At 43.4% G+C, this 24,608-nt stretch overlaps 1 protein-coding gene across 2 annotated transcripts in view; it reads left to right on the top strand.

Moving 5' to 3' along the window:
* The window catches only part of LOC124595736 (protein tweety), a 178,387-nt gene that overhangs the window by 127,788 nt on the left and 25,991 nt on the right, over positions 1-24,608 (top strand). For both annotated transcript variants that reach the window (XM_047134612.1, XM_047134611.1), the window contains exons 3-4: positions 19,725-19,836; positions 23,213-23,451. In XM_047134612.1, coding sequence (XP_046990568.1) covers positions 19,725-19,836; positions 23,213-23,451 — 351 coding nt within the window. The remainder of the gene's footprint in view (positions 1-19,724; positions 19,837-23,212; positions 23,452-24,608) is intronic.

Genomic DNA, 24,608 nt, shown 5'->3' with positions numbered 1-24,608 from the left:
CGGTAAAGCGGATGTCAGACTGAGATTCATTGAAAGAATCCTAAGGAAATGCAATCCGAAAACAAAGGAAGTAGGTTACAGTACACTTGTCCGCCCACTGCCTGAATATTGCTCACCAGTGTGGGATCTGTTCCAGATAGGGTTGACAGAAGAGATAGAGAAGATCCAACGGAGAGCAGATAAACTCCAGTGGAAGACTCTGCAGGAGAGACGCTGAGTAGCTCGGTACGGGCTTTTGTTGAAGTTTCGAGAACATACCTTCACCGAGGAGTCAAGTAGTATATTGCTCCCTCCTACGTATATCTCGCGAAGAGACCATGAGGATAAAATCAGAGAGATTAGAGCCCACACAGAAGCATACGACAATCTTTATTTCCACGAACAATACGAGACTGGAATAGAAGGGATAACCGATAGAGGTACTCAAAGTACCCTCCGCCACACACCGTCAGGTGGGTTGCGGAGTATGGATGTAGATGTAAGACCCCCCCCCCCCCCCCCCCAAGTTCGGCAACACCCTCGGTTCCACCCATGTACCTTTGTTGAGGACATTAAAATTATTAAAATTTTATCAGGACAGAGATTCACATTCAGTTGAGCGGCGCTCCGTTTCTGGTCTAGCGCCTGCCTGCAGGCATGCGGAATCGAAGAGGTGTCTAATGGGTTGCCTGTCCGCAGGTGCTAGGGCAGCGGCGGAACGACACTCAGCGGAATGTGTGTCAAGGTTTCTGTATAGGTACATTTTTAAAGCGCTCAACAAAGGTGTGCGGTTGCAAACTGAAGGTGTTGGCGAACTGAGGTGTCTTACGGGGCTCCTTCACCATTTTATTGACGCACGTGTCAATGTTACCACCCCCACCCTTTTTGATCGCACTACAGGAGGGCAAAAGACGGACTGTGAAAGCATAAACACTATTTCCTGCTTCAGGTCACGTTCAAATTTCGTCGAATGATTTTGAATGGTTCCTAGTGTTTTCATCCTGAATGCTAGGACAAAAACTGCGGTCGTGCTACACCCCAAAGGGATCATGACTCGTTCAACGGGGCTGCAGACCCATCGTCTTTGGAGAAGAGTTAAATCGTCAGAGATGTGTCAACTGTGTCAAAGGTCGTCAAGAATGTCGTTCTGTTGCAAATACCACTGAAAACTGTGGGAAATATGGAGAGGGGGGGGGGGTGACGACCTTTCCATCGTATAGCACGATCACATGGGTGTTGTGCAGAATTGTGGTGAAATTTGGTGTTCATGTGACATCATTAACCCACTCTACACCTTACAAGAAATTGGGAGTTCTGGGCATTTTTTCGCATGCATCCATACCTTGCTGTCTGAACCGTCGGCAAACCCGAGGGTGACATCACACGGCGCCACCATTTTGCACGATTACAGAGTTGTTAGTTAGAGAGACAACATCGCTATTGTAGGTAACTGCGAAAACCAGTTACAGATGTTGGCCACCAATGAATCGTGTATATGGATGGTGTTGACCCCCTCAGCGTCAGCTAAGGCCTGAAGATGGTGCACTGAAGCACCGAAACTGATACCATACAATAAATAACGTCATAAAGATGGCAGTAGGAGTTCCATTTTATTACATAAGTGAAAGGCTGGTGTCCCTCACACCCCCAATCACAAAGATGGACATACAAAAACTTAAAGAGGAAGTTTGTAGACACCTTTGAGCAAAATTTCAAACTTCTGCATCGCAGTGGGAGGGCATTGCAGGGATTTCAAAAAAGTGACCCTTTAACTGTGTGGCGCATTGTCGTTACACTAAGCGGCTAATGATACACTAGAAGTTACCTTATAGTTCCATTCACAATGGTCGCAGCTGATCATGTCTTTATGTAGTGTAAAGTACAGTCAAAATGAAATATGTTCGATCTTACGTGCTTCATGTAACGACGGAGCATGGCGTGAGTGCCCATAAAAGTAGATTTTATTTATCACGTAAGAAAAGCATGCACTAACGGGACAAAATGTTACGCAACCAGCTTATCAGGATCTCGGATTCGGCAAGTCCTCGGTGGATTTCCGGAGCTATGTGGCACCAGACACCTATGCACAGGTCACCCAGGTCCCGGAAATTACGGACCGGCGGTACGTGGGCACAGAGCTGGAGCGCAACAGCTTCCCAGATGTGTTCTATCGAGTTCAGATCAGGTACAACTGATTGAAAAGACATAAACGTGAATTCACTGTCACAATCCTCAAATCTCGGTAACACGATTCTGGTCTTGTGAGACGGACAGCTGCCATAGCTGCTGGAAGATACCAACACCATTGGGGATGACATCGAGCCTGAACAGGTGCAAGTGGTCCACAACAATATATACGTAATCTGCAGCTTTCGTGGTGCCTTTTCTACTTCATTTCTCACAGAAGCCCAGGTGAATATCCGCCTCCCCCCCTCCCCCCCCCCCCCCCCCCCCCCGACCATTGTCCGTCGCGTGGGACATGTATCTAGCGGCCATTCGCCTGATTTTACATGCTTCATATAACTACGGAGCATGGCGTGAGAGCCATGACCATCCACATGAAGTGAGATGAAACTTGGTTGCCATTGATACACGGTCGAATCCATATGATCCCGTGCCCACTGCAATCGTAAATGACGACCTCGTAGAGTCGGCATGGGTACACGCAGGGGTCATCTGCTGTGAAGCCCAACATTCAGCAGTCTGTGCTGAGTGGTGTACTAAAGAACACATACCTGGGTCAGCACTGTGCTCTGTCGTCAGATCTGCCACAGATTGCCACGTGTGCTTTACAGAGTAGGCAGACCTCTGCCATCTGCTTCCTATGATGCGGCGTGGACGTCCAGTGCCTTGTTGCCTACTCGTAGTTACACTGTCCTCCAATCACCTTCCACGTATGCTCATGACAGCAGCATGCGAACAGCCAGCCATCTTCGCCGTTTCCGAGACGTTCGTTCCAAGGTGCCGGGCCACTACAATCTGGCTTATGCGAACGTCTCTCATGTCAGTGGATTTCTCCATCAGTGACCCATATAGTCGCTAGAATGATTCCCCATTTGTCTCTGCTCCATTTATACAGGGTGTACACAAAGTCCGGGAACACTTTCAATTATTTATTGCACAAGAACTAAACATTGTACAGATGTCATACATATTGCATTTTGAAGAGAAACTCTGAAATTTTTTTTATTTTTTTTTATACAAACATTCGATATGCGAATCACGAGTGACCCGGCAGATGTCAGTAAGGTAATCTAATTCTTGCCATACCCTCCCAGCATGGCATCGTCGACTGTGGCAGTCGCTTCTCGTATTCTCTCCCAGAGCTCTGCTTCATCACATAGTCGAGGCGGTACATACACCAGATCTTTAATGTGTCCCCACAGAAAGAAGTCACACGGAGTGAGATCAGGTGATTGGGGGAGGTCATTTCATGAAACAGCTGTCCCCTTCTGTAACACAGCCATGTTTGCTACTAGCGCTATCGGCAAATTACCAAACTACGCTGTGGCGGTATACAGGAAAAAAAAAACTTTCATGGTTTCTCCTCAAAATGACATATGTATGATATCTGTTCAACGTTTGGTTCTCGTGCAATAAATAACTGAACGTGTTCCCGGACTTTACGTATACCCCTGTATATTTTTCTCGACGCGTCACGTGGCCGTAATGTCACCACAGGGCAGTAATCCTCATGGTGGACAGTGGCCATAATGTTTCGGCTCATCGCCGTGTGTGGCAGAGGTAGCTGCTGCGCCGGGGGGGGGGGGGGGGGGGGGCAATTATTAAAGTGCAGCTACTCACAGAGGTCCATTGCAGGCTGTAATTATTGTACAACAGCGAAACTGTGAATGGCTAACAGTCGGCCAAACTTTTGATCCGTCTCAGGGTAGTATAATGCTCCCTTCAGTAGCCCGCACTTCTGTACAAGTACAGACTGCACCGCTGCTTCTACAGGGTGACCAGAAAGTCCCTTTACACGTACGGTTATGTCCTTGTAACTTTTATTACATTTATTTGAGTTGTTTCAATCCCAACTTATGCAAAGCTTTTTTTTTTTTTTTTTTTTTTTTTTTTTTTTTTTTTTTTTTTTTTTACCCACACTTGTTTCGACGCCTATGTGTCATCTCCCGTGGGTCAAATTTATTTCTGTAAAATGTAATACAAAGTTCATGGCCGTTTATCTACACTCCTGGAAATTGAAATAAGAACACCGTGAATTCATTGTCCCAGGAAGGGGAAACTTTATTGACACATTCCTGGGGTCAGATACATCACATGATCACACTGACAGAACCACAGGCACATAGACACAGGCAACAGAGCATGCACAATGTCGGCACTAGTACAGTGTACATCCACCTTTCGCAGGAATGCAGGCTGCTATTCTCCCATGGAGACGATCGTAGAGATGCTGGATGTAGTCCTGTGGAACGGCTTGCCATGCCATTTCCACCTGGCGCCTCAGTTGGACCAGCGTTCGTGCTGGACGTGCAGACCGCGTGAGACGACGCTTCATCCAGTCCCAAACATGCTCAACGGGGGACAGATCCGGAGATCTTGCTGGGCAGGGTAGTTGACTTACACCTTCTAGAGCACGTTGGGTGGCACGGGATACATGCGGACGTGCATTGTCCTGTTGGAACAGCAAGTTCCCTTGCCGGTCTAGGAATGGTAGAACGATGGGTTCGATGACGGTTTGGATGTACCGTGCACTATTCAGTGTCCCCTCGACGATCACCAGTGGTGTACGGCCAGTGTAGGAGATCGCTCCCCACACCATGATGCCGGGTGTTGGCCTTGTGTGCCTCGGTCGTATGCAGTCCTGATTGTGGCGCTCACCTGCACGGCGCCAAACACGCATACGACCATCATTGGCACCAAGGCAGAAGCGACTCTCATCGCTGAAGACGACACGTCTCCATTCGTCCCTCCATTCACGCCTGTCGCGACACCACTGGAGGCGGGCTGCACGATGTTGGGGCGTGAGCGGAAGACGCCCTAACGGTGTGCGGGACCGTAGCCCAGCTTCATGGAGACGGTTGCGAATGGTCCTCGCCGATACCCCAGGAGCAACAGTGTCCCTAATTTGCTGGGAAGTGGCGGTGCGGTCCCCTACGGCACTGCGTAGGATCCTACGGTCTTGGCGTGCATCCGTGCGTCGCTGCGGTCCGGTCCCAGGTCGACGGGCACGTGCACCTTCCGCCGACCACTGGCGACAACATCGATGTACTGTGGAGACCTCACGCCCCACGTGTTGAGCAATTCGGCGGTACGTCCACCCGGCCTCCCGCATGCCCACTATACGCCCTCGCCCAAAGTCCGTCAACTGCACATACGGTTTACGTCCACGCTGTCGCGGCATGCTACCAGTGTTAAAGACTGCGATGGAGCTCCGTATGCCACGGCAAACTGGCTGACACTGACGGCGGCGGTGCACAAATGCTGCGCAGCTAGCGCCATTCGACGGCCAACACCGCGGTTCCTGGTGTGTCCGCTGTGCCGTGCGTGTGATCATTGCTTGTACAGCCCTCTCGCAGTGTCCAGAGCAAGTATGGTGGGTCTGACACACCGGTGTCAATGTGTTCTTTTTTCCATTTCCAGGAGTGTATTTTACGCGTAGACTCCATGTCGCTCCATGTCGTCCTACTCGTCCACTTTAACAGGTCTAAGTCCATTTTCCTGTGGAGTTGCAATATGCTAGTTTTAATTCCAAGTTCAGCAGCACGACTTCTGGTCGATATGTGGGGTGAGCGCATCACTGCCGGACTAGCTTCATTCAACACGTGTTTCTCTTCAGCTTGATGGCCGATCAGATTGGGAGGTATCCAACACACTTCCCAGGCAAAAAGCATTTCGTCGTCCTCCCACGTCTGACGACTTGGAGGCTCCCTTCCGAACTGTTCACGAAGCCTATCCATTAACCTGTGTCATATTCTCGTTGTTGAACTTCCATTCAGGGGTCCACACACTTGTCACCATGTGCTCGCCCAAATGAAGTCGCCGGTATCTTCCACTGTTGTTCACCAAACACGAAAAGGTGAACGATGAAGTGATCAACGCACAGACTGTATTCTCCTCCCTGGGCAGTCGCGTGGCCCATCATGGCAATCACGTTGCATTTCGCGTTAGGTACTCTGTTGCCATGTCATTTATCAGGATGGGAGGTTCAAATCTGAAGTATCTTACTGTGTATATTACACGCATTCAGTTCGCGTGTACAGCGACGTTGTGACCACCCTGTACATCTACATCTACACTCATATTCTGCGGACCACTCTACAGTGCATGGCGGGCGATGCTTGGTACGAATATTACCGATTTCCTGTCCCGTTCCATCTGCAGCTTGAGCCAGAGAAAAAGCACTGCCTGTCCGCCTCTGTACGTCCCCTAACCTCTCCTGTCGTGTTCTCGCTATCCCTACGTCAGATACACAGAGATGGCAGTATGATGGTCGCACTGTCATTCACGAATACCGATTCTCTAAATTTATCGAGTTGGGTTCCGCTAGAAAGCCATCTTTCATCCAATGGTTCCCATTCGAATGATTAAATGTGGAAATAAATTATTCTCTTTTCCGTCTGCTGTGTTCAGTTTCAACACCAGGCTTTTCCACGAGAGATTGACTTAAGGTTTGGATTCGTTCACTGACCAGTATGCCTACTTCCTAAGATTTTCTGATAGCTCTTTCTCCAGGATCTGGTTGTGAACACTGCTGTAAGTTTTACACATCGCCCTTCTTATGGATCCACGATTTGCAAATGAGTTGTTTCCCCTATATTCTCTTTTGTAGCGACATTCTCCGAGTGGTACCAGTAAACTGAGGTAGATTTTGCCACATTTTATTACTTTGCTTGGTATGTATTTACCTATAGCTTGATTGTGATGTCTTTGTCTTAAGCCACAGGTATTCTGCGTTTGTCAGGCTTGAACTGCATGTTCTCAGTTCATCTTTTAAGATGAAAAGATCGTGTTTGTTGTAATCTAGTGAATCTAAACGTCTCTAAGGTGGTTTAAGTAGTTCCCAGGTCGAAGAGTCTACAGCCTAATACGCCACATGATGGACAAAGTCTTTAATTGAGACCTTCCACTCAGCTACAGATCAGAGCACCCCAACTGCTCCTCGGAACGAGGCTGCAAATCGACAGCTACGTTGAGATCTCACCAGTGAGGTTGTCTGTTTTCGCTTCATCCACAAATCTAGAGAAAGAGTGGAGAATGTTCTCAGACACCAGACAACTGACATTGTCGCTCCCGACACGAGAGAAAGTCTGCAGTTAGCTACTAACTGTGCAACCAGGTGCCCCCGGCGCGACCTCTTTCACCTCGCACACAACTGCTCCTGGGATACACACAGAGTGCAAATTTCATTTGTATCCCTCTCGTGACACTTTTTCCCTAAAAGCGGATATAGTGTGTCTAGTGTTCAAACTGCCTACAACTAACAGCCCCTTACTTTCCTTTGTTGGTGCCCAGGTCTTCACAGAAGAGAGAGCCTGATGCTCAGGCAGGACATGCAAGTCTGTTTCACTGTCAGTGCAACAAAGTGCCTCAAACATATTCGCATCTACCGTTTAGCGTGTACAATCCTGCTCGTGAAACGGCACCAGATCTGGCCACAACCCACCAGACGCTATCACATGGTAGCCGTTGGATCAGACTTCTCTGTAAATGAAGTATGCAACAGGAGAGTTGGCAAACTCCAAGGCATTTTTCCAATCACTACTGACTACTTGCCTCTCCATCTGAGCTGGTTTAAGGCTCCAACGACACGAGTGGTCGCTTGGCGAGCCAAGCTGGAACAGGTGCCAGAAATGCGCAAATGCGAAATTGGTATACAGGGTGAAAAATAATTAGAAGCATAAACTGACACAGATGAAAGTACACTCTAAGACAAAAAAAAAGGACGCATCACAAATGAATTATCCGAATGGGATGGAAATCAGCAGATGTGATGCACATGCAGTGGCGCATACATATGGGGGTGCCCCACCCCCACCGTTGCGGGGCCGACGGCATTGCCACCCGCGCCGCCCCCGGCAGTCAGCCCGTACGCTATTCGTTCATTTCTTTCGTCAGTCGACTCGACTGAATCGAGTTATCGAGAAGTTGTACTTTCCTATGTAGCATGCGTGTCCACGCATCGTATTTTATACTTTTCTGTCTGGCACACGCCATTTTGGCAGGGAGAATAGGCGCATAGAATTCATCATTTAAGGAAGAGAAGCACAATTGTAACTTTTTTATATCAGAGATTGCATTGTCTTGCATATGTGTATAATCAGTTTAGATAAAACTTTCTTGAACTTTGCATGTGACTTGATTGTTTTTTTTTATTACCGTGAAAGTAAAGGTAGCTCACTCCTTGAGGTATTCCTGTATCCGCCACTGTGTACATGTACAGACAGACAAAAGACTACAATTCAGAAAAACTGAATAATTTATTCAAGCGAAAAACCTTCACAAAAATGGTTCAAATGGCTCTAAGCACTATGGGACTTAACATCTGCCGGCTGAAGTAGCCGTGCGGTTCTAGGCTCTGCAGTCTGGAACCGCGAGACTGCTACGGTCGCAGGTTCGAATCCTGGCTCGGGCATGGATGTGTGTGATGTCCTTAGGTTTAACTAGTTCTAAGTTCTAGGGGACTGATGACCTTAGAAGTTGAGTCCCATAGTGCTCAGAGCCATTTGAACCATTTTGAACTTAACATCTGAGGTTATCAGTCCCCTAGACTTAGAACTACTTAAACCTAACTAACCTAAGGACATCAGACACATCCATGCCCGAGGCAGGATTCGAACCTGCGACCGCTGCAGCAGCGCGGTTCCGGACTGAAATGCCTAGAACCGCTCGTCCACAGCGGCCGGCAAAAAACCTTCACAAACTGAGGAGGTCCATAATGTGTTGGTCCACCCCTGGCTCTTATGCAAGCAGCTATTCGGCCAAATTCTGTCCAATTGGTGCATTAGATCGTCAAAATACCCAGCTGGTTGGAGATCTCCGTCCATAATGCTCCAAACGTTCTCTATTGGAGAGAGATCCGGCGACTTGCGCCGAGGTAGGATTTGGCAAGCCGAAATGTAAGCCCAGGATGGATTTCCATGAAGGGCACAAAACAGGGTGTAGAATATCGCCGACTAACCGCTGTGCTATAATGGTGCTGCGGATGACAACCAAAGGGATCCTGTACGAAGGCATTCCAGACCATCACTGCTCAAACTGAACCCTCATGACCAGCAAGATACGTCTGGAGATGTCCTGGATAGTGGTGGGTTAGCAACCTGATTGTCGCCCGCCGTACAGCCTGACAGCCAAGACTGATGGTTTGGGATGACATTTCATTTCCTAGCAGGACCCCTTTGGTTGTCATCCATGACACCCTTACAGTATAGAGGCACATGACGATGTTTTACATGCCGGTTTCCTGCCCTTCATGGCAAGGCATCCTGGCTTACATTTCAGCAAAGTAATGCCCATCCGCATGCAGCGAGAGTTTCTACTACTTGTCTTCAGGCATGGCCGAACCATATACTGGCCAGCAAGATCGCCAGATCCCTCCACAGTTGAGAACGTTTAGAGCATTATGGGCAGGGACCTTCAAACATCTCATGATATTGATGATGTATCTCGCCAATTGGAAAGAATTTGGCACGATGCGCCCCAGGAGGACTTGCAACAGCTCTGTCAGTCAATGCTAAGCCGAATAACTGCTCGTATAATGGCCAGAGGTGGACGAATGCGTTATTGACTTGATCAATGTGTGAATCCCTTTCGCTTGAAAAAATCATCAAATTTTTCCGTAACTGTAATCACCTGTTTGTCTGAACATGTACATCACATTTACTGATATCCGTCACATTCAGATAATTCCTTTATAGTGTGTCTCTCTCTCTCTCTCTCTTTTTTTTTTTTTTTTTTTTTTTTAAAGGGGGTTTACGTAGCTGAATGAAGAACGATTGTGCAATTAATCTGACTGTCCGTTTTTCTTGTTTCCTAATAACTGGCGATGTTAAATCTCACCTGATATTCTTCTGATGACACCAGGCTCTGTCCCGTCTAGCTCGGTTACAGTGATTAATCGATAAAGAAAAAGACAACAGGGGGAATCCGCAGACCAAGAAAACAGAAAGACAGTTCTGGTATGATGCTGCATATCGAGTCAGGACAACATTTCAAATGAACGGTAGCCTGTTAAACGTGAGTAATGGTTACTACTCGCCAACAAAGTGAAGAAACTGGCAAGAGCCGGGTTGCTGCAGGGTTTTTTATTGATTGGTCCACCCCTGCATTAAGAGAGACCGTGCGCTGAGAGGTAGCTGAAACACCAAAAGTCATAAGAACTGACGAGACCAGCTCAGCCGGGGGCGGCTGAGACTGTTTTTACGGAAACATGATTCCCGCACGAACCGTTTGGCGTACCGATTAGCACACGGAAACTGATTACTGGCCGTGCTGTATTGTGTCGCGCCATCAATGGCCGCTACAAGCATAACAAGCATGCACGTCTGTCCGTAATGGCGGCGGGCCGCTCGCGGACCATGGTCACGAACTTGATGCACTGGCTTCGACTGGGAAGTCGAGAGCGTCTGCCGTCACTTTTGTATCCCGAGATCCAACGACACTATCTGCCTCCGCCGACAGGAGGTAGAGCTCCGTGTGTGACCAACCTAACAGGTGCGGCCCTCGCGCATTCGTTGCTGCCCGTGACGTTAGTGCCGGCGCCCTCACAGTTCGGACTCCTAGAACAACGGATCGTCCGCAAAAACGGCGCGCGGGGCATGTGTCCCTCCAACGCTGACGAAGACGAACTTAGATTCAAACTAACAGCTATTTTAGCCTTCTAGTAACAAGCCACATTGTACCAGTTCTATATTAATCAAACCAGGCGACAGAAAATTATAATCTTTTTATTTTTTTATTTTGATCCAACATCAACTGATTACAAAAAAAGGTTTTTTTTGTTCCAGTCTTCTGGATAAGTCAGAGCCTTACTTACTAGGATTACATATTATTGGCTGTCACTTTTATCTACACAACTTTTTCTAAATTTAGTTGAGAGAACAGAGTTACATATATGGACTATACATAAAAAATTGTTATTGCCATACTTAGATTAAGGAATCTACAGTTTGTAACACAGTATTCATATCTGACATTCAAATATTTACAGTTTGTGACACAGTCTAAGACCTGAGATTACATATATTTTTAGATAGATGGTCTACCATCATACGAGTGTACTAAATCTAGAAACTCATCTATTTAATATACAGGATTGTTTAGGAACCATAATTTTAATTTCATTTTTAGTTTTGTAATGGGCAATTTGGAGATATTAGGATGGAAGCAATTCAGTAGTTTTATGCCTGCATAGTGAGGGCTTTTCTCATAAAGTGTTGTTCTATGAGAGATGATGTGGGGTATCTCTCTACCTCTAGTGTTGTGATCGTGTATTTCTTTATTAAGTGTTTTGTTACTGTTTACTGCCATAATGATTATCTTCAGCACAGACAGGTTATGAACAGTTAGTATTTTAAATTCTTTAAACAAATTTCTTTCCCATAATTCTAAGTGCCTTCTTTTGTAAGGTAAGTACACTTTTCATATTATCTTTACTGCTGGATCCCCATACCTCTATCCTATAACTTGGATGGGATTCAAATAGTGCAAAATATACACTCCTGGAAATTGAAATAAGAACACCGTGAATTCGTGGTCCCAGGAAGGGGAAACTTTATTGACACATTCCTGGGGTCAGATACATCACATGATCACACTGACAGAACCACAGGCACATAGACACAGGCAACAGAGCATGCACAATGTCGGCACTAGTACAGTGTATATCCACCTTTCGCAGGAATGCAGGCTGCTATTCTCCCATGGAGACGATCGTAGAGATGCTGGATGTAGTCCTGTGGAACGGCTTGCCATGCCATTTCCACCTGGCGCCTCAGTTGGACCAGCGTTCGTGCTGGACGTGCAGACCGCGTGAGACGACGCTTCATCCAGTCCCAAACATGCTCAATGGGGGACAGATCCGGAGATCTTGCTGGCCAGGGTAGTTGACTTACACCTTCTAGAGCACGTTGGGTGGCACAGGATACATGCGGACGTGCATTGTCCTGTTGGAACAGCAAGTTCCCTTGCCGGTCTAGGAATGGTAGAACGATGGGTTCGATGACGGTTGGGATGTACCGTGCACTATTCAGTGTCCCCTCGACGATCACCAGTGGTGTACGGCCAGTGTAGGAGATCGCTCCCCACACCATGGTGCCGGGTGTTGGCCCTGTGTGCCTCGGTCGTATGCAGTCCTGATTGTGGCGCTCACCTGCACGGCGCCAAACACGCATACGACCATCATTGGCACCAAGGCAGAAGCGACTCTCATCGCTGAAGACGACACGTCTCCATTCGTCCCTCCATTCACGCCTGTCGCGACACCACTGGAGGTGGGCTGCAGGATGTTGGGGCGTGAGCGGAAGACGGCCTAACGGTGTGCGGGACCGTAGCCCAGCTTCATGGAGACGGTTGCGAATGGTCCTCGCCGATACCCCAGGAGCAATAGTGTCCCTAATTTGCTGGGAAGTGGCGGTGCGGTCCCCTACGGCACTGCGTAGGATCCTACGGTCTTGGCGTGCATCCGTGCGTCGCTGCGGTCCGGTCCCAGGTCGACGGGCACGTGCACCTTCCGCCGACCACTGGCGACAACATCGATGTACTGTGGAGACCTCACGCCCCACGTGTTGAGCAATTCGGCAGTACGTCCACCCGGCCTCCCGCATGCCCACTATACGCCCTCGCTCAAAGTCCGTCAACTGCACATACGGTTCACGTCCACGCTGTCGCGGCATGCTACCAGTGTTAAAGACTGCGATGGAGCTCCGTATGCCACGGTAAACTGGCTGACACTGACGGCGGCGGTGCACAAATGCTGCGCAGCTAGCGCCATTCGACGGCCAACACCGCGGTTCCTGGTGTGTCCGCTGTGCCGTGCGTGTGATCATTGCTTGTACAGCCCTCTCGCAGTGTCCGGAGCAAGTATGGTGGGTCTGACACACCGGTGTCAATGTGTTCTTTTTTCCATTTCCAGGAGTGTATTTGCCTCAGAGTGGTAATGTTGCAAAAAGGTGTCAGTTTTCTTAGGACATATATGGTAGTACATAGCTTTTTGCAAATATCATTCACACGATCAGACCAGTTTAACTCTGCATCTAGTGTCAGGCCAAGAAATTTGGTCGAGTATTGTTTTTTAATGTATTTGTCACCCATTAAGATTTGGTTTTCATGAGTTTTTTGCCTCCCAAGATCAAATTCAATATAGACAGATTTATTTGTGTTTAATTTTAGTTTGTTTTCATTAAAATACTGCAGAATTAAGCCTGCTGCAGTATTGGATTCCACTTCGAGCTGTGAATAGCTTGGATTGCTGCGTATTAACGTGGTATCATCTGCATATAAGATAGCTGTTGCATGGTTTGTTACGGACTGAATATCATTTACATAGATAATAAAAAGAAGTGGTCCTAATATTGACCCCTGTGGGATACCAAAGTTTATGTAAGTGGTGTTTGATTTGTATGTTCCCTCTGTAGTGCTAATAGACACAAACTGCTTCCTATTTGTCAAGTAGGACCTCATCAGATTATGGGCTGTGCCTCGAATGCAATAGTTCCACAGTTTGTCCAGCAATATGGTCATATCAACACAGTCAAATGCTTTTTGTAAGTCTAGAAAGATGCCACATACATGTTCTTTATTATCTATTGATTGAGTGGCACCTTCGATTAAGTTGGATGCTGCTGTAATGGTGGATGAGCCCTTGACAAACCCATGCTGCCCCTTAGAAATCACTTTTTTGCATACTAGGAAGTTCCAGATTCTTATGTATATTACTTTCTCAAAGATTTTGGATATTATTGGAAGAACAGAAATGGGTCGAAAGTTTTCTACTAAATTCCCGTTTCCTTTCTTGAAAATAGGCACAACTCGGGCAATTTTCAACTCATCTGGAAATAGACCATCTTTCATGTGAGAATTGATAACTGTTGATAAAGGTGATGCAATTTTATGTATACATTTCTTAAGAGTGTCCAGACTAAGACCATCACATCCTGCTGGATGGGAATTCTTTAAGCTACTCACTATTTTAATTATTTCTTCTTTACTTGTTGCCATCAAAAATATACTTCCTGACACTGGTGTTCCTCTGAATTTGTATTTATGATTTTTAAGCTGATTGTTTATGCTGGAGCCAACAGAAGCAAAGTAATTGTTAAATAGATCTGCTATCTTATTCTGATCAGTTTCTATTGTGCTGTTTATCAGCAAGTGATTTTCAGTTGTATGGTTCCCAGATTTACCTATTTCTCTATTTACTAGTGACCATGATGTTTTGGAGATATTATTTGAGTTCTGAATGACACTTTCAAAATGTTTCTGTTTTTCTGAAATTAGGAGGTCTACATAGTATTTCTGATACTTTTTGAACTCTTCTTTTAATTTTTTATTGCTAAAGTCATTTAACATAGCATACTCATACCATCTTAGTTTTTCTCTAGCCTCAGTGACTGAACTTGATATCCAGTTTGACAAGCGGGGAGTCGTGTTGTTAGGCAAGCGTACGGAGGTCCCTAATTGCCAGGGAACATTCATTTGATAGCATTTAATGGGCAGTTAATTAATTCGACTTGTAAATTACTGGGCTGATTAGCCCATGACTTACATCAATAGATCGTAATCTAAAAACGAAGCTAAATTTGTAATCAAAAGTATTGATTAAATTTTATTAGAGCAGTCTCCCTTTATCAGAGGGTTGAACTAGCTGCTACTTTTGCCCCCACATGTTCTGTGGATATGCAGCACAATGTCCACGTTTTCTGTAGCTGAGTAGCACAATACATCAGTGTTACAGAGTGTATATGATGATACTTATAGAATCAAAAATCTTCCAGTAAACATGGCACCGCAAATGAGCCATCTGTGAAATAACTGTGTATATGAGGCACCACTCATGTCCTGGTCAGTACAAATGTACTTGAAATGTGAACTCTTCAGTTGAGTCCACATGTAGCTGGGCTCATATTCCACCCAAAATGTACATTAACAGGAAAGATGATACTACTTCAATACGTTACATGTCACAAATTACTGAACACTCGAAACTCTTATCTGTTATTGGTGATGTTGCACGTTTCGTGCTCACATTTGGAAGTGAGTTAAGAAATCTTTTAGACATCCCTGGAACATTTCATAATCCTTGATAAGACTATATGATCCACTGCTCCAGTTTTTCAATGCCAATGTTGTTGTACGCTTCACTTTTGAGATGACACTCTATTAAAAAATCCTTGGAGGCCAGGCTGTTTTTGACATATTCATCATGGACAAAATATGCTCATTAGATGTTGTCATGTACAGCAGCAAAATGTACCTGTGCCCACTCAGGCATATCCCAAATTCCTACATGTTGCTTAAAGTAAGGCAGGCCTGGGTGGTACTTAACCCAGTTAGATGGGAACTTGATTGAAAAGTTTCCATTTCTAACACATTTGTACTAACTAGCGCAATATTTGATACTGGTGTCAGTGGTGGTTTCTAATCTCACATTCCCAATTATTCTGCAGACAGATTGTTTGTGGACACATATATAATATAAAACTTTCACACTGTAATTTTTTGTTATTAATTGTGATTCAAAAAAAGTTTTCCATCACCTCGGTTCTGGAACCTGTACAGAAAATTGGAATAGAGATCAACATAATAAACATCATTTCCGCCTTTTTTATTGCTCATGAAAACCACATGTTGTACCACCATACAGCGAGACCTTCAGAGGTGGTGGTCCAGATTTCTGTACACACTGGTACCTCTAATACCCAGTCGCACATCCTCTTGCATTCATGCATGCCTGTATTCGTCGCGGCATACTATCCACAAGTTCATCAAAGCACTGTTGGTTCAGATTGACCCACTCTTCAATGGCGATTCTGCGTAGATCCCTCAGTGTTTGGTGGGTCACATCGTCCATAAACAGCCCTTTTCAATCTGTCCCAGGCATGTTTGATAGGTTTCATATCTCGAGAACATGCTGGCCACTCTGGTCGAGTGATGTCATTATGCTGAAGGAAGTCATTCACAAGATGTGCATGATGGGGCCGCGAATTGTCGTCCATGAAGACCAATGCCTCGCCAATATGCTCGCACTATCAGTCGGAGGATGGCACTCACATATCGTACAGCCCTTACAGTGCCTTCCATGACCACCAACAGCGTACGTCGGCCCCACATACTGCCACCTCAAAACAGCAGGGAACGTCCACCTTGATGCAATCGCTGGACAGTGTGTCTAAGGTGTTCAGCCTGACCGGGTTGCCTCCAAACATGTCTCAGATGATTGTCTGGTTGAAGGCATGTGTGACACTCATTGGTGAAGAGAACGTGATGCCAATCCTGAGCAGTCCTTTCGGCATGTTGTTGGGTCCATCTGTACCAAATTGCAAGGTGGTGTGTTTGCAAAGATGGACCTCGCCATGGACGTCGGGAGTGAAGTTGCGCATCATGCAGCCTATTGTGCACAGTTTGAGTTGTAACATGATGTCCTGTGACTGCACGAAAGCATTATTCAATACGGTGGCATTGCTGTCAGGGTTCCTCTGAGCCATAATCTGCAGTTAGCGGTCATCCACTGCAGTAGTAGTCCTCGGGCAGCCTGAGCAAGGCATGTCATTGACAGTTCCTGTCTCTCTGTATATGTGACTTCTCTGTATATCTCCCATGTCCAAACAACATCGCTTTGGTTCACTCTGAGACGCCTGGATACTTTCCTTGTTGAGAACCCTTCCTTACACAAAGTACAATGTGGATGCGATCAAACTGCGGTATTGACCATCTAGGCATGGTTGAACTACAGAGAACACAAGCTGTGTACCTCCTTCCTGGTGGAATGACTGGAACTGATTGGCTGGCGGACCCCCTCCATCTAGCAGGTGCTGCTCATGCATGGTTATTTACATTTTTGGGCAAGTTTAGTAACATCTCTGAACAGTCAAAGGGACTGTATCTGTGATACAATATCCACAGTCAACGTCTATCTTCAGGAGTTCTGGGAACTGCAGTTTTCCAAAACTTTTTTTGATGTGTGTATATTCACCAAAAGCTTTTAAAGATCTCTAAAATTACCTTACATGGAAATGTTTCTAGTATTAATATTTAGTAACAGAATAAGATTTAGAAATGTATTTGTGTTATAAAGGAATGTGTATATAGTACTTATTTTAAAAGAACAAAAAGCTATTTACTTTTGTGATCACTAGATTTTGATTTATTTTTAATGGTCTTATCAAGAGCCTGTGGAGAGGCAACTTATGTCTGATGGAAGCAAGGAGCTGGGGGATGAGGGGGGAGGGGCAAATGTGTTCACAGCAACCACATGAAGCTAGTCAAACAGTCATTAATGCATCTCCCAGCTGTTTGTGACCAGCAACCATACCCTCCAATAAGACCCTGCATGGCTGCAATACATAACAATATCATATTGTGAAAGCTCCACATGAAAGCAGCTCTTGCTAAGAGAAAAGGAAGAAAAGAAATTAAATATTAAGCCATATGCTTATTGGTTAAATCAAAGCATAACCACATAGGAAATTAGACTGAACACAAACTGTAAGCTATGGGTACTGCAAGTGATGTATCTGGTTTAATATATATTCGAAAGAGATTTAGAAAGCACCTTACTCTCTGAGCAGTGTGATCTCTGATATAATTAACACAGACATAGCACAGTGTTATGACTAATTACAAACCATAAAGTGTTGATAGTAGATGTTGTTTCACAGAATAAAAGAAAGTAAAAGTGCCTGTTACAGTATGTATATGTTGCACTATACATAAAATTATTCAGATTCTCAAAAACTGGAAATTTGTTTACACAGTGTTCTGTACCAAATATTGTTGGGATTTCTACATGCTTCCCTTGGATTACACATATCATACATACATACATACTGATTTTTTAATTTGTTTTTGCTTGATTTTCTATTCTTTATGCTTGTGTGACCTAAGCTTTGTGTTTTAAACCATGTTTTTATTTTTCTTGAATGGAAACAAATGTCAGTTCATTTTCCTATTGATTCCCCGAAAAGCATAATCTGTCACATAATGGGCAAATTAATTCCTTTCCAGAATGAATTTTTGCTCTACATTGGAGGGAGCACTGATTTGGAACTTACTGACAGATTAAAACTGTGTTCTGAGCCGGATCTTAAACCGGAGACCTATGCCTTTCACAAGCAAGTGCTCTGCCAACTGAACTACCCAAGCACAACTCACGATCTGCTCTCACAGCTTTATTTCGCCATTACCTCTTCTCCTACCTTCCAAATTTCACAGAATTGCTCCTTCATACCTTGGAGGCCACTCCTGCAAGAAAGTGTACTGCAACAACATGGCTAAACCACCATCTGGGGGATTGTTTCCAGAATGAATTTTTACTCTGTGATGGATTGTATGCAGATCTGAAACTTCCTTGCAGATTAAAACTGTGTGCCATACTGGGATTCAAACCTGGGACCTTTGCATTTCATGAGCAAATCTCTGAGCTATCCTTTATTCCAGGACTACTGGTCCCACAATGTATGCAGGAGAATGGTGAAGTTTGGAAGGTAGGAGATTAGATACTGGCAGAAGTAAAGCTGTGAGGGCCAGTCGTTCATTGTACTTGGATAGCTTAGTTGATAGACAACTTGCCCGTGAAACACAAAGCTTTGAGTCCTGGTTCAACATGCAGTTTCAGTCTGCCAGGAAGTTTCCAATTAATTTCTGCTTTCAGCTATCCGAAATAAATTAGACTATTTAATTAAACAATGGAAAATCCAGGATGGAATGTAACAATACTAGAGAAGGAAAGTTGCTACTCACCATATAGCGGAGATGCTGAGTCACTCTAGGCACAATAAAAAGATTCACACAGTTAAAGCTTTCGGCCATTAAGGCCTTTGTCAGTGTAGACACACATACACACACACACATACCACACGCACACACACACACACACACACACACACACACATACACACACACACACAGACACTCTTGTAAACGCAACTTGCACACAGTCTGCAGTCTCAGAGAGCTGAAACCACAGCTCTCTGAGACTGCAGACATGTATGCAAGTTGCATTTCCGTGTGTGTGTGTGTGTGTGTGTGTGTGTGTGTGTGTGTGTCAGTGTAGACACACATACACACACACATACCACATGCACACACACACACACACACACACACACACACACATACACACACACACACACACACACACACACAGACACTCTTGTAAACCCAACTTGCACACAGTCTGCAGTCTCAGAGAGCTGAAACCACAGCTCTCTGAGACTGCAGACATGTATGCAAGTTGCATTTCCGTGTGTGTGTGTGTGTGTGTGTGTGTGTGTGTGTGTGTGTCTACACTGACAAACGCCTTAATGGCCGAAAGCTTTAATTGTGTGAATCTTTCTGTTGTGCCTATCACAACTCACCATCTCTGTTATATGGTGAGTAGCAACTTTCCTTCTCTGGTATTGTTACAGTATTTAATTACTTTCACACACAGGAAGATTATACCAGTCAGGTAACCAATAACATCTATGAATATTATTCTGTTTTTCATCAAAACTGACCTGTGTAAGCTCTAGTGAATTGTCACAGATTTAAATCTCTCTTTTTCCCTTCTGTTTTTTTTTCAACAGTGGTGCAGTGGGTGTAGCGCTGTATGGAAATGATGATGTTCACAATGGGCTACTCCAGTTTGTTGAAGCCACAGCGAACATTGATGATCTTATTTCAAGTGTCAAAAACAGGGTGAGTGTGATATGTATGACATATATTGCATACTGTTTGCTTGTGATACGAAAAACAAAATAAATTGGTTTTAATTGTGTAATTCACAAACACCTCTTGACAAAGCATGTCACTGTGGAGTCTGACTAATCCTATCACTGACACAAGAAGGCTTATGTTGTCATGGACAAGAAAAGCAAATTGGATGGAAAGGGAGGGGGTTAAGTTATTGTGGATTACTGTACAGTCAGAATTGTGCCTTTGGTCCCCACACTGCTCCAGCCCCAAAGATTTTGTTGGTAACTTTCAATAAACAGAAGTTGTTCTTGCTATCAGTATCTGTCTGGTGGTGCTGTATTTAAGCATTATACCAATGGCAGCACTTGGAGCTTTTTGAAAAACAAATGCACTTGATTAACATTTTATCATTGTAGAGAAATATTTGTGCTGTTCTGCAGGCTAGATTTTCAACAGGCTTCCAGCAGAAATCAAAAATTTGAATGAAAAACCCCAGATTTTCAAATGCAAATTGAAAAAATTTCCTTGTGCACACTCCTTTTTCTCTGTATAGAAGTTTCTCACAGACATTCAGATCCTTGTAATCTACTGTGTTGCTTGGAGGCAGATACTATCGCAAAACTCTTATTTTCATATTTTTGTCTTCATCTTCTTCTTTTTTCTTCTTCTCCTTGTCCCCTGATCAGCATTTTTGGAAATGTGTATGGAGTGACTCCTCCTGTGACCAGTTAGTTTTGGTTCAGGAGGTCCTGCATAAACTGAGAAGATAAATAAAAATTAGATTCTTAGCCCCTGACTTTCAGTAGTATACCAATCTTAGCAACTAAAATATTTGCAAATGGATGTCCAGACATATATGTTGATGAGTCAAGAATTTCTTTATAACCACAATACAGACTAATATCAAAGACACAGAATCAACAACATATTCAAAACAAAGTTCATGTTTGTGTATGAAAATTGTGATATAACCAAAAATGACAAGTCAGTCAAAAAGTAAGTTCTGTCAATATCTGTTAAGAATGCAGCTCTCCATGTCTACCAGACATATATTGTTGCCCTTGCCTTTGATGTGAATTACGTACAAGTATTGGAAGATGTTTTGATTAGGCGAGAAATTCTTCTAGATAAGCTTAAGTATTGTGATATGAGTGAGACAGTGCACAGAAGGTTTAATTCATATTTAACTGGAGGAATGCAGAATGTTGAAATTAACAGTAAAGATAGTCTGCAAAAATCAGAGTCCTGTAACTGGGAAGGTATCAAGGATGGCATCCCACAGGGTTCAGTCTCGGGTCTCTTATTATTCTTAATATATGTTAATGATTTGCTGAAGAATTGTAAATAATGTCTTTCAGAAAATTATTAAGTGGTTCTCTGCAAATGGACTCTAACTAAATTCTGAGAAAACACAGTACATACAGTTCCATGCAGTAAATGTCATAACACCATTGATAAATATAGATTGAACAGAATCTTGTGCACTGATGAGAAACTGCATTGGAAGAATCACATTAATAATCTGCTGATGTGGTTAGGTTCAGCTGCATACGCTATTAGGGTTATTGCAAATTATGGTGATAAACATATCAGTAAATTATCGCACTATACCTGTTTTCATTCACTGCTTTCATATGGCATCATATTTTGGGGTAATTCATCATTAAGAGAGAAAATATTAATTGCACAAAAGCAAGTAATCAGAATAATAGCTCAAACCCAACCAAGATCACCTTGCATTTACTTAAGGAACTCGGGATATTCGTAGTACCATCACAATACATATACTCACTTATCAAATTTGTTATTAATAATCCATCTCAGTTCAAAAACAATAGTGAAGTGCATAGCTGCAATAATAGTGAAGTTCAGAGCTACAGTACTGGAAGAAAGGATGATCTTCACTATTCTGAGTTAAATCTCACTTCGGCACAGAGGAGGTGAATTATGCTGCCACAAAAATCTTTGGTCATTTGCCAATAGTATTAAAAGTCTGGCAGATAGCTGACCAACATTTAAAAGCACATTAAAGAATTTCTCGATGACAACACCTCCTACTCAATAGATGAATTTTTAAATATGAAGTAGTAACCGAATATGTGTAAAGAAAACGGACACATTTCACATCATTATAAAATATCATATTCATGATCTATGGAACAAGTACTAATGTAATGATGACTATCATTATCCATCAAACATCTGTAAAAGTGATGCCTTCAGATAAGTCAGTGTCCCTGTGTGGTTTGGTATGGATTTAGGTGAATGGATATGACTCTCAGTGTTTATGTGTGGCTCTGTAAAGTCCAGTCTGCAGTGTTGACGTACTCAGTGGTCATATGAGTCCTTATACCAGTTACTTGCTAATTATTTCATCTTGCAAGATGACAATACTAGATCACACGACTCATGTTGTGGATCAACATCTCTGCACACAGCTGAGAGTAACTCCTAGACACCTTCATTAACACCAACAGGTATCACAAAACTGCTGTTCTTCATAATCACACTTCACATTATTTGTGATGCACTTAAGTGACACATTTATTTTGAACCCTTCAAACATGTTCTGAGCTTGGTTGCAAATCGCTGATCTGAAACTGTGGCATCTGTGCTGTTTTAAATGGTACACTGAATGTAGCATGCCCTATTTGTGATTCTCCTTATATGGCTAGTTGCCCTTGTTCAAAAGTCTAAGCTTTCCAGTAATTTTTTTACTGACAAACCTACGAGTAAAGGCCAATAACGATAATATAGTTTCACTGCAAAGTAGACTGATTTCATTAGTCTCATACTATAAGTTCTACTTAAGTTCTATTCATGCTAATGCACAATGAATACAACACTGTATATATGCCACACAGCAGAAGCCACAACGCAAGAATTGTGGATACTGTTTATAGAGTTGTCATAATGAAATATTTTCACTGAATTTTTAACATTTGAGAAACACAGCAACTAAAGATTGTTAATTTGAGGGGGAAAATATCTGTTGCAAACTACAATAAATTTTGAGCATCAGCTTAATCAGACATTTTGATAACTCAGCCGCGCGGGATTAGCCAAGTGGTCTAAGGCACTGCAGTCATGGGCTGTGCAGCTGGTCCCAGCGGGGGTTCGAGTCCTCCCTCAGGCATGGGTGTGTGTGTGTGTGTGTGTGTGTGTGTGTGTGTGTGTGTGTGTCCTTAGAATAATTTACGTTAAGTAGTGTGTAAGCCTAGGGACTGATGACCTTAGCAGTTAAGTCCCATAAGATTTCACACACATTTGAACTTTTTTTTTTTTTTTTTTTTATAACTCATTACTTTGTGGTCTCTAATGTATGGGAATGTTTTTTTCTGTTAATAAAGCAGATATTATTTGTTTCTTTCTTTCATAGACTGCTGCCATAGAAAATCTACTGGAAACAAAAGTGGAGCCATTGTTGACAGAATTGTCAGACGTATTCGATGGACCCGTGGCTAATCAGACAGCCAGAGCACTGCTTCTTTCCACCATGGCTTATATAAATGGAAATTCATCAACAGCTCTCGCCAACATGCAGGAAATAAGCCGACCACTTCATGGCATTAGCCTGTCTCCAGTGGTTTCTATTGTTCAGGAGGCAGAGACTATTAGGTATAAATTCCCAATTGATCTGTGCTATTTTTTTTCTTTTCTTTTTCAAGTGAAACAATACAGTATTACATGAGAGTTTTATATATCACATATATACTATGTTACGCATTTTTAAGAACAGTAGATTGCATTTAATATTACAACATGCGGTTAATTGGGGTAAGTTTAAAACGGTATATTTGAAAGAGTAGACTAAATGAAAGTACGCGTTTTTATCTTAAAAATAAATATACATTAATTATCATAATTTAAGTTAAAATACAAAATTTTGTTTTCAGAACATAAGTAAAAGTATCACATTTTTCTTATAAGAGTGTATTTTTACCTAATTGGTTTTCTCTATTCTTACATAAATGTTCGCCTTATAACTATGAGAATTTATTCATTTTATAAAGAGGTTGATCTATGAGGAACATTTTTAGTGTCCTTTTGAATGCCTGTACATTAGTAATTTCTTTTTTATACTGTGGGAGGCTTGTTGTATTGGTATGCATGTGACAGCACGCTTACCAATATCTTCCAACACGCTGCTCATAACAATGGGATTTTACTATGCTCGTACCTCAGGTTCTAATAGTGCTAAAAAGGTAGGGTCAAGTGTTTTGGATAGCCCTTGGGCTAGGGACCATTTTTATACTCATTAGAAGTACCATCTTAAGTGTCACTGTCCTACTGTACAAGGTCAAAGTATGAATATTAAACACCTCCTCTTGCATAGGCAAATATAGCAAATTGGTTTGTTCATTTTACATTTTGTGGTCTACAGTGGGCTTGATGAGACTTATGGAGGCACCATTAGTTAATGGCCAGTCCCTCAGAAAAACTCCCCAAAAAATGGTTTTTTTACTATATTATCACTTTCACTAGCAGACCAAAACCCAGCCGAGGATTCGAAGATGACTATGCACAGCCAATGGCTGAAATTTTTACAATGTATTTGTATGATCCTGATCTCAAACAACAAATATCTCTATCCCCTTCCCAGATACAGAGATTCAAAGTTATAGTATTCATACATGTAAAATATGCAAGTAAAAATTAAATAGACTGAGTAGTGATGGGTATATCCATGACAAACCTGTGATTTAATTAAACTGACAGGTATACCTGTGAATGAATGAAAAAATTGAATGAATGATCCATTTGCATAAATTCAT

This window comes from Schistocerca americana, chromosome 2 (genome assembly GCF_021461395.2).
Source record: "Schistocerca americana isolate TAMUIC-IGC-003095 chromosome 2, iqSchAmer2.1, whole genome shotgun sequence".
Classification (NCBI taxonomy): Eukaryota; Metazoa; Arthropoda; class Insecta; order Orthoptera; family Acrididae; genus Schistocerca; species Schistocerca americana.
The sequence above is the reverse complement of the archived record's forward strand: the minus strand, read 5'-3'. Positions and strand labels throughout refer to the sequence as shown.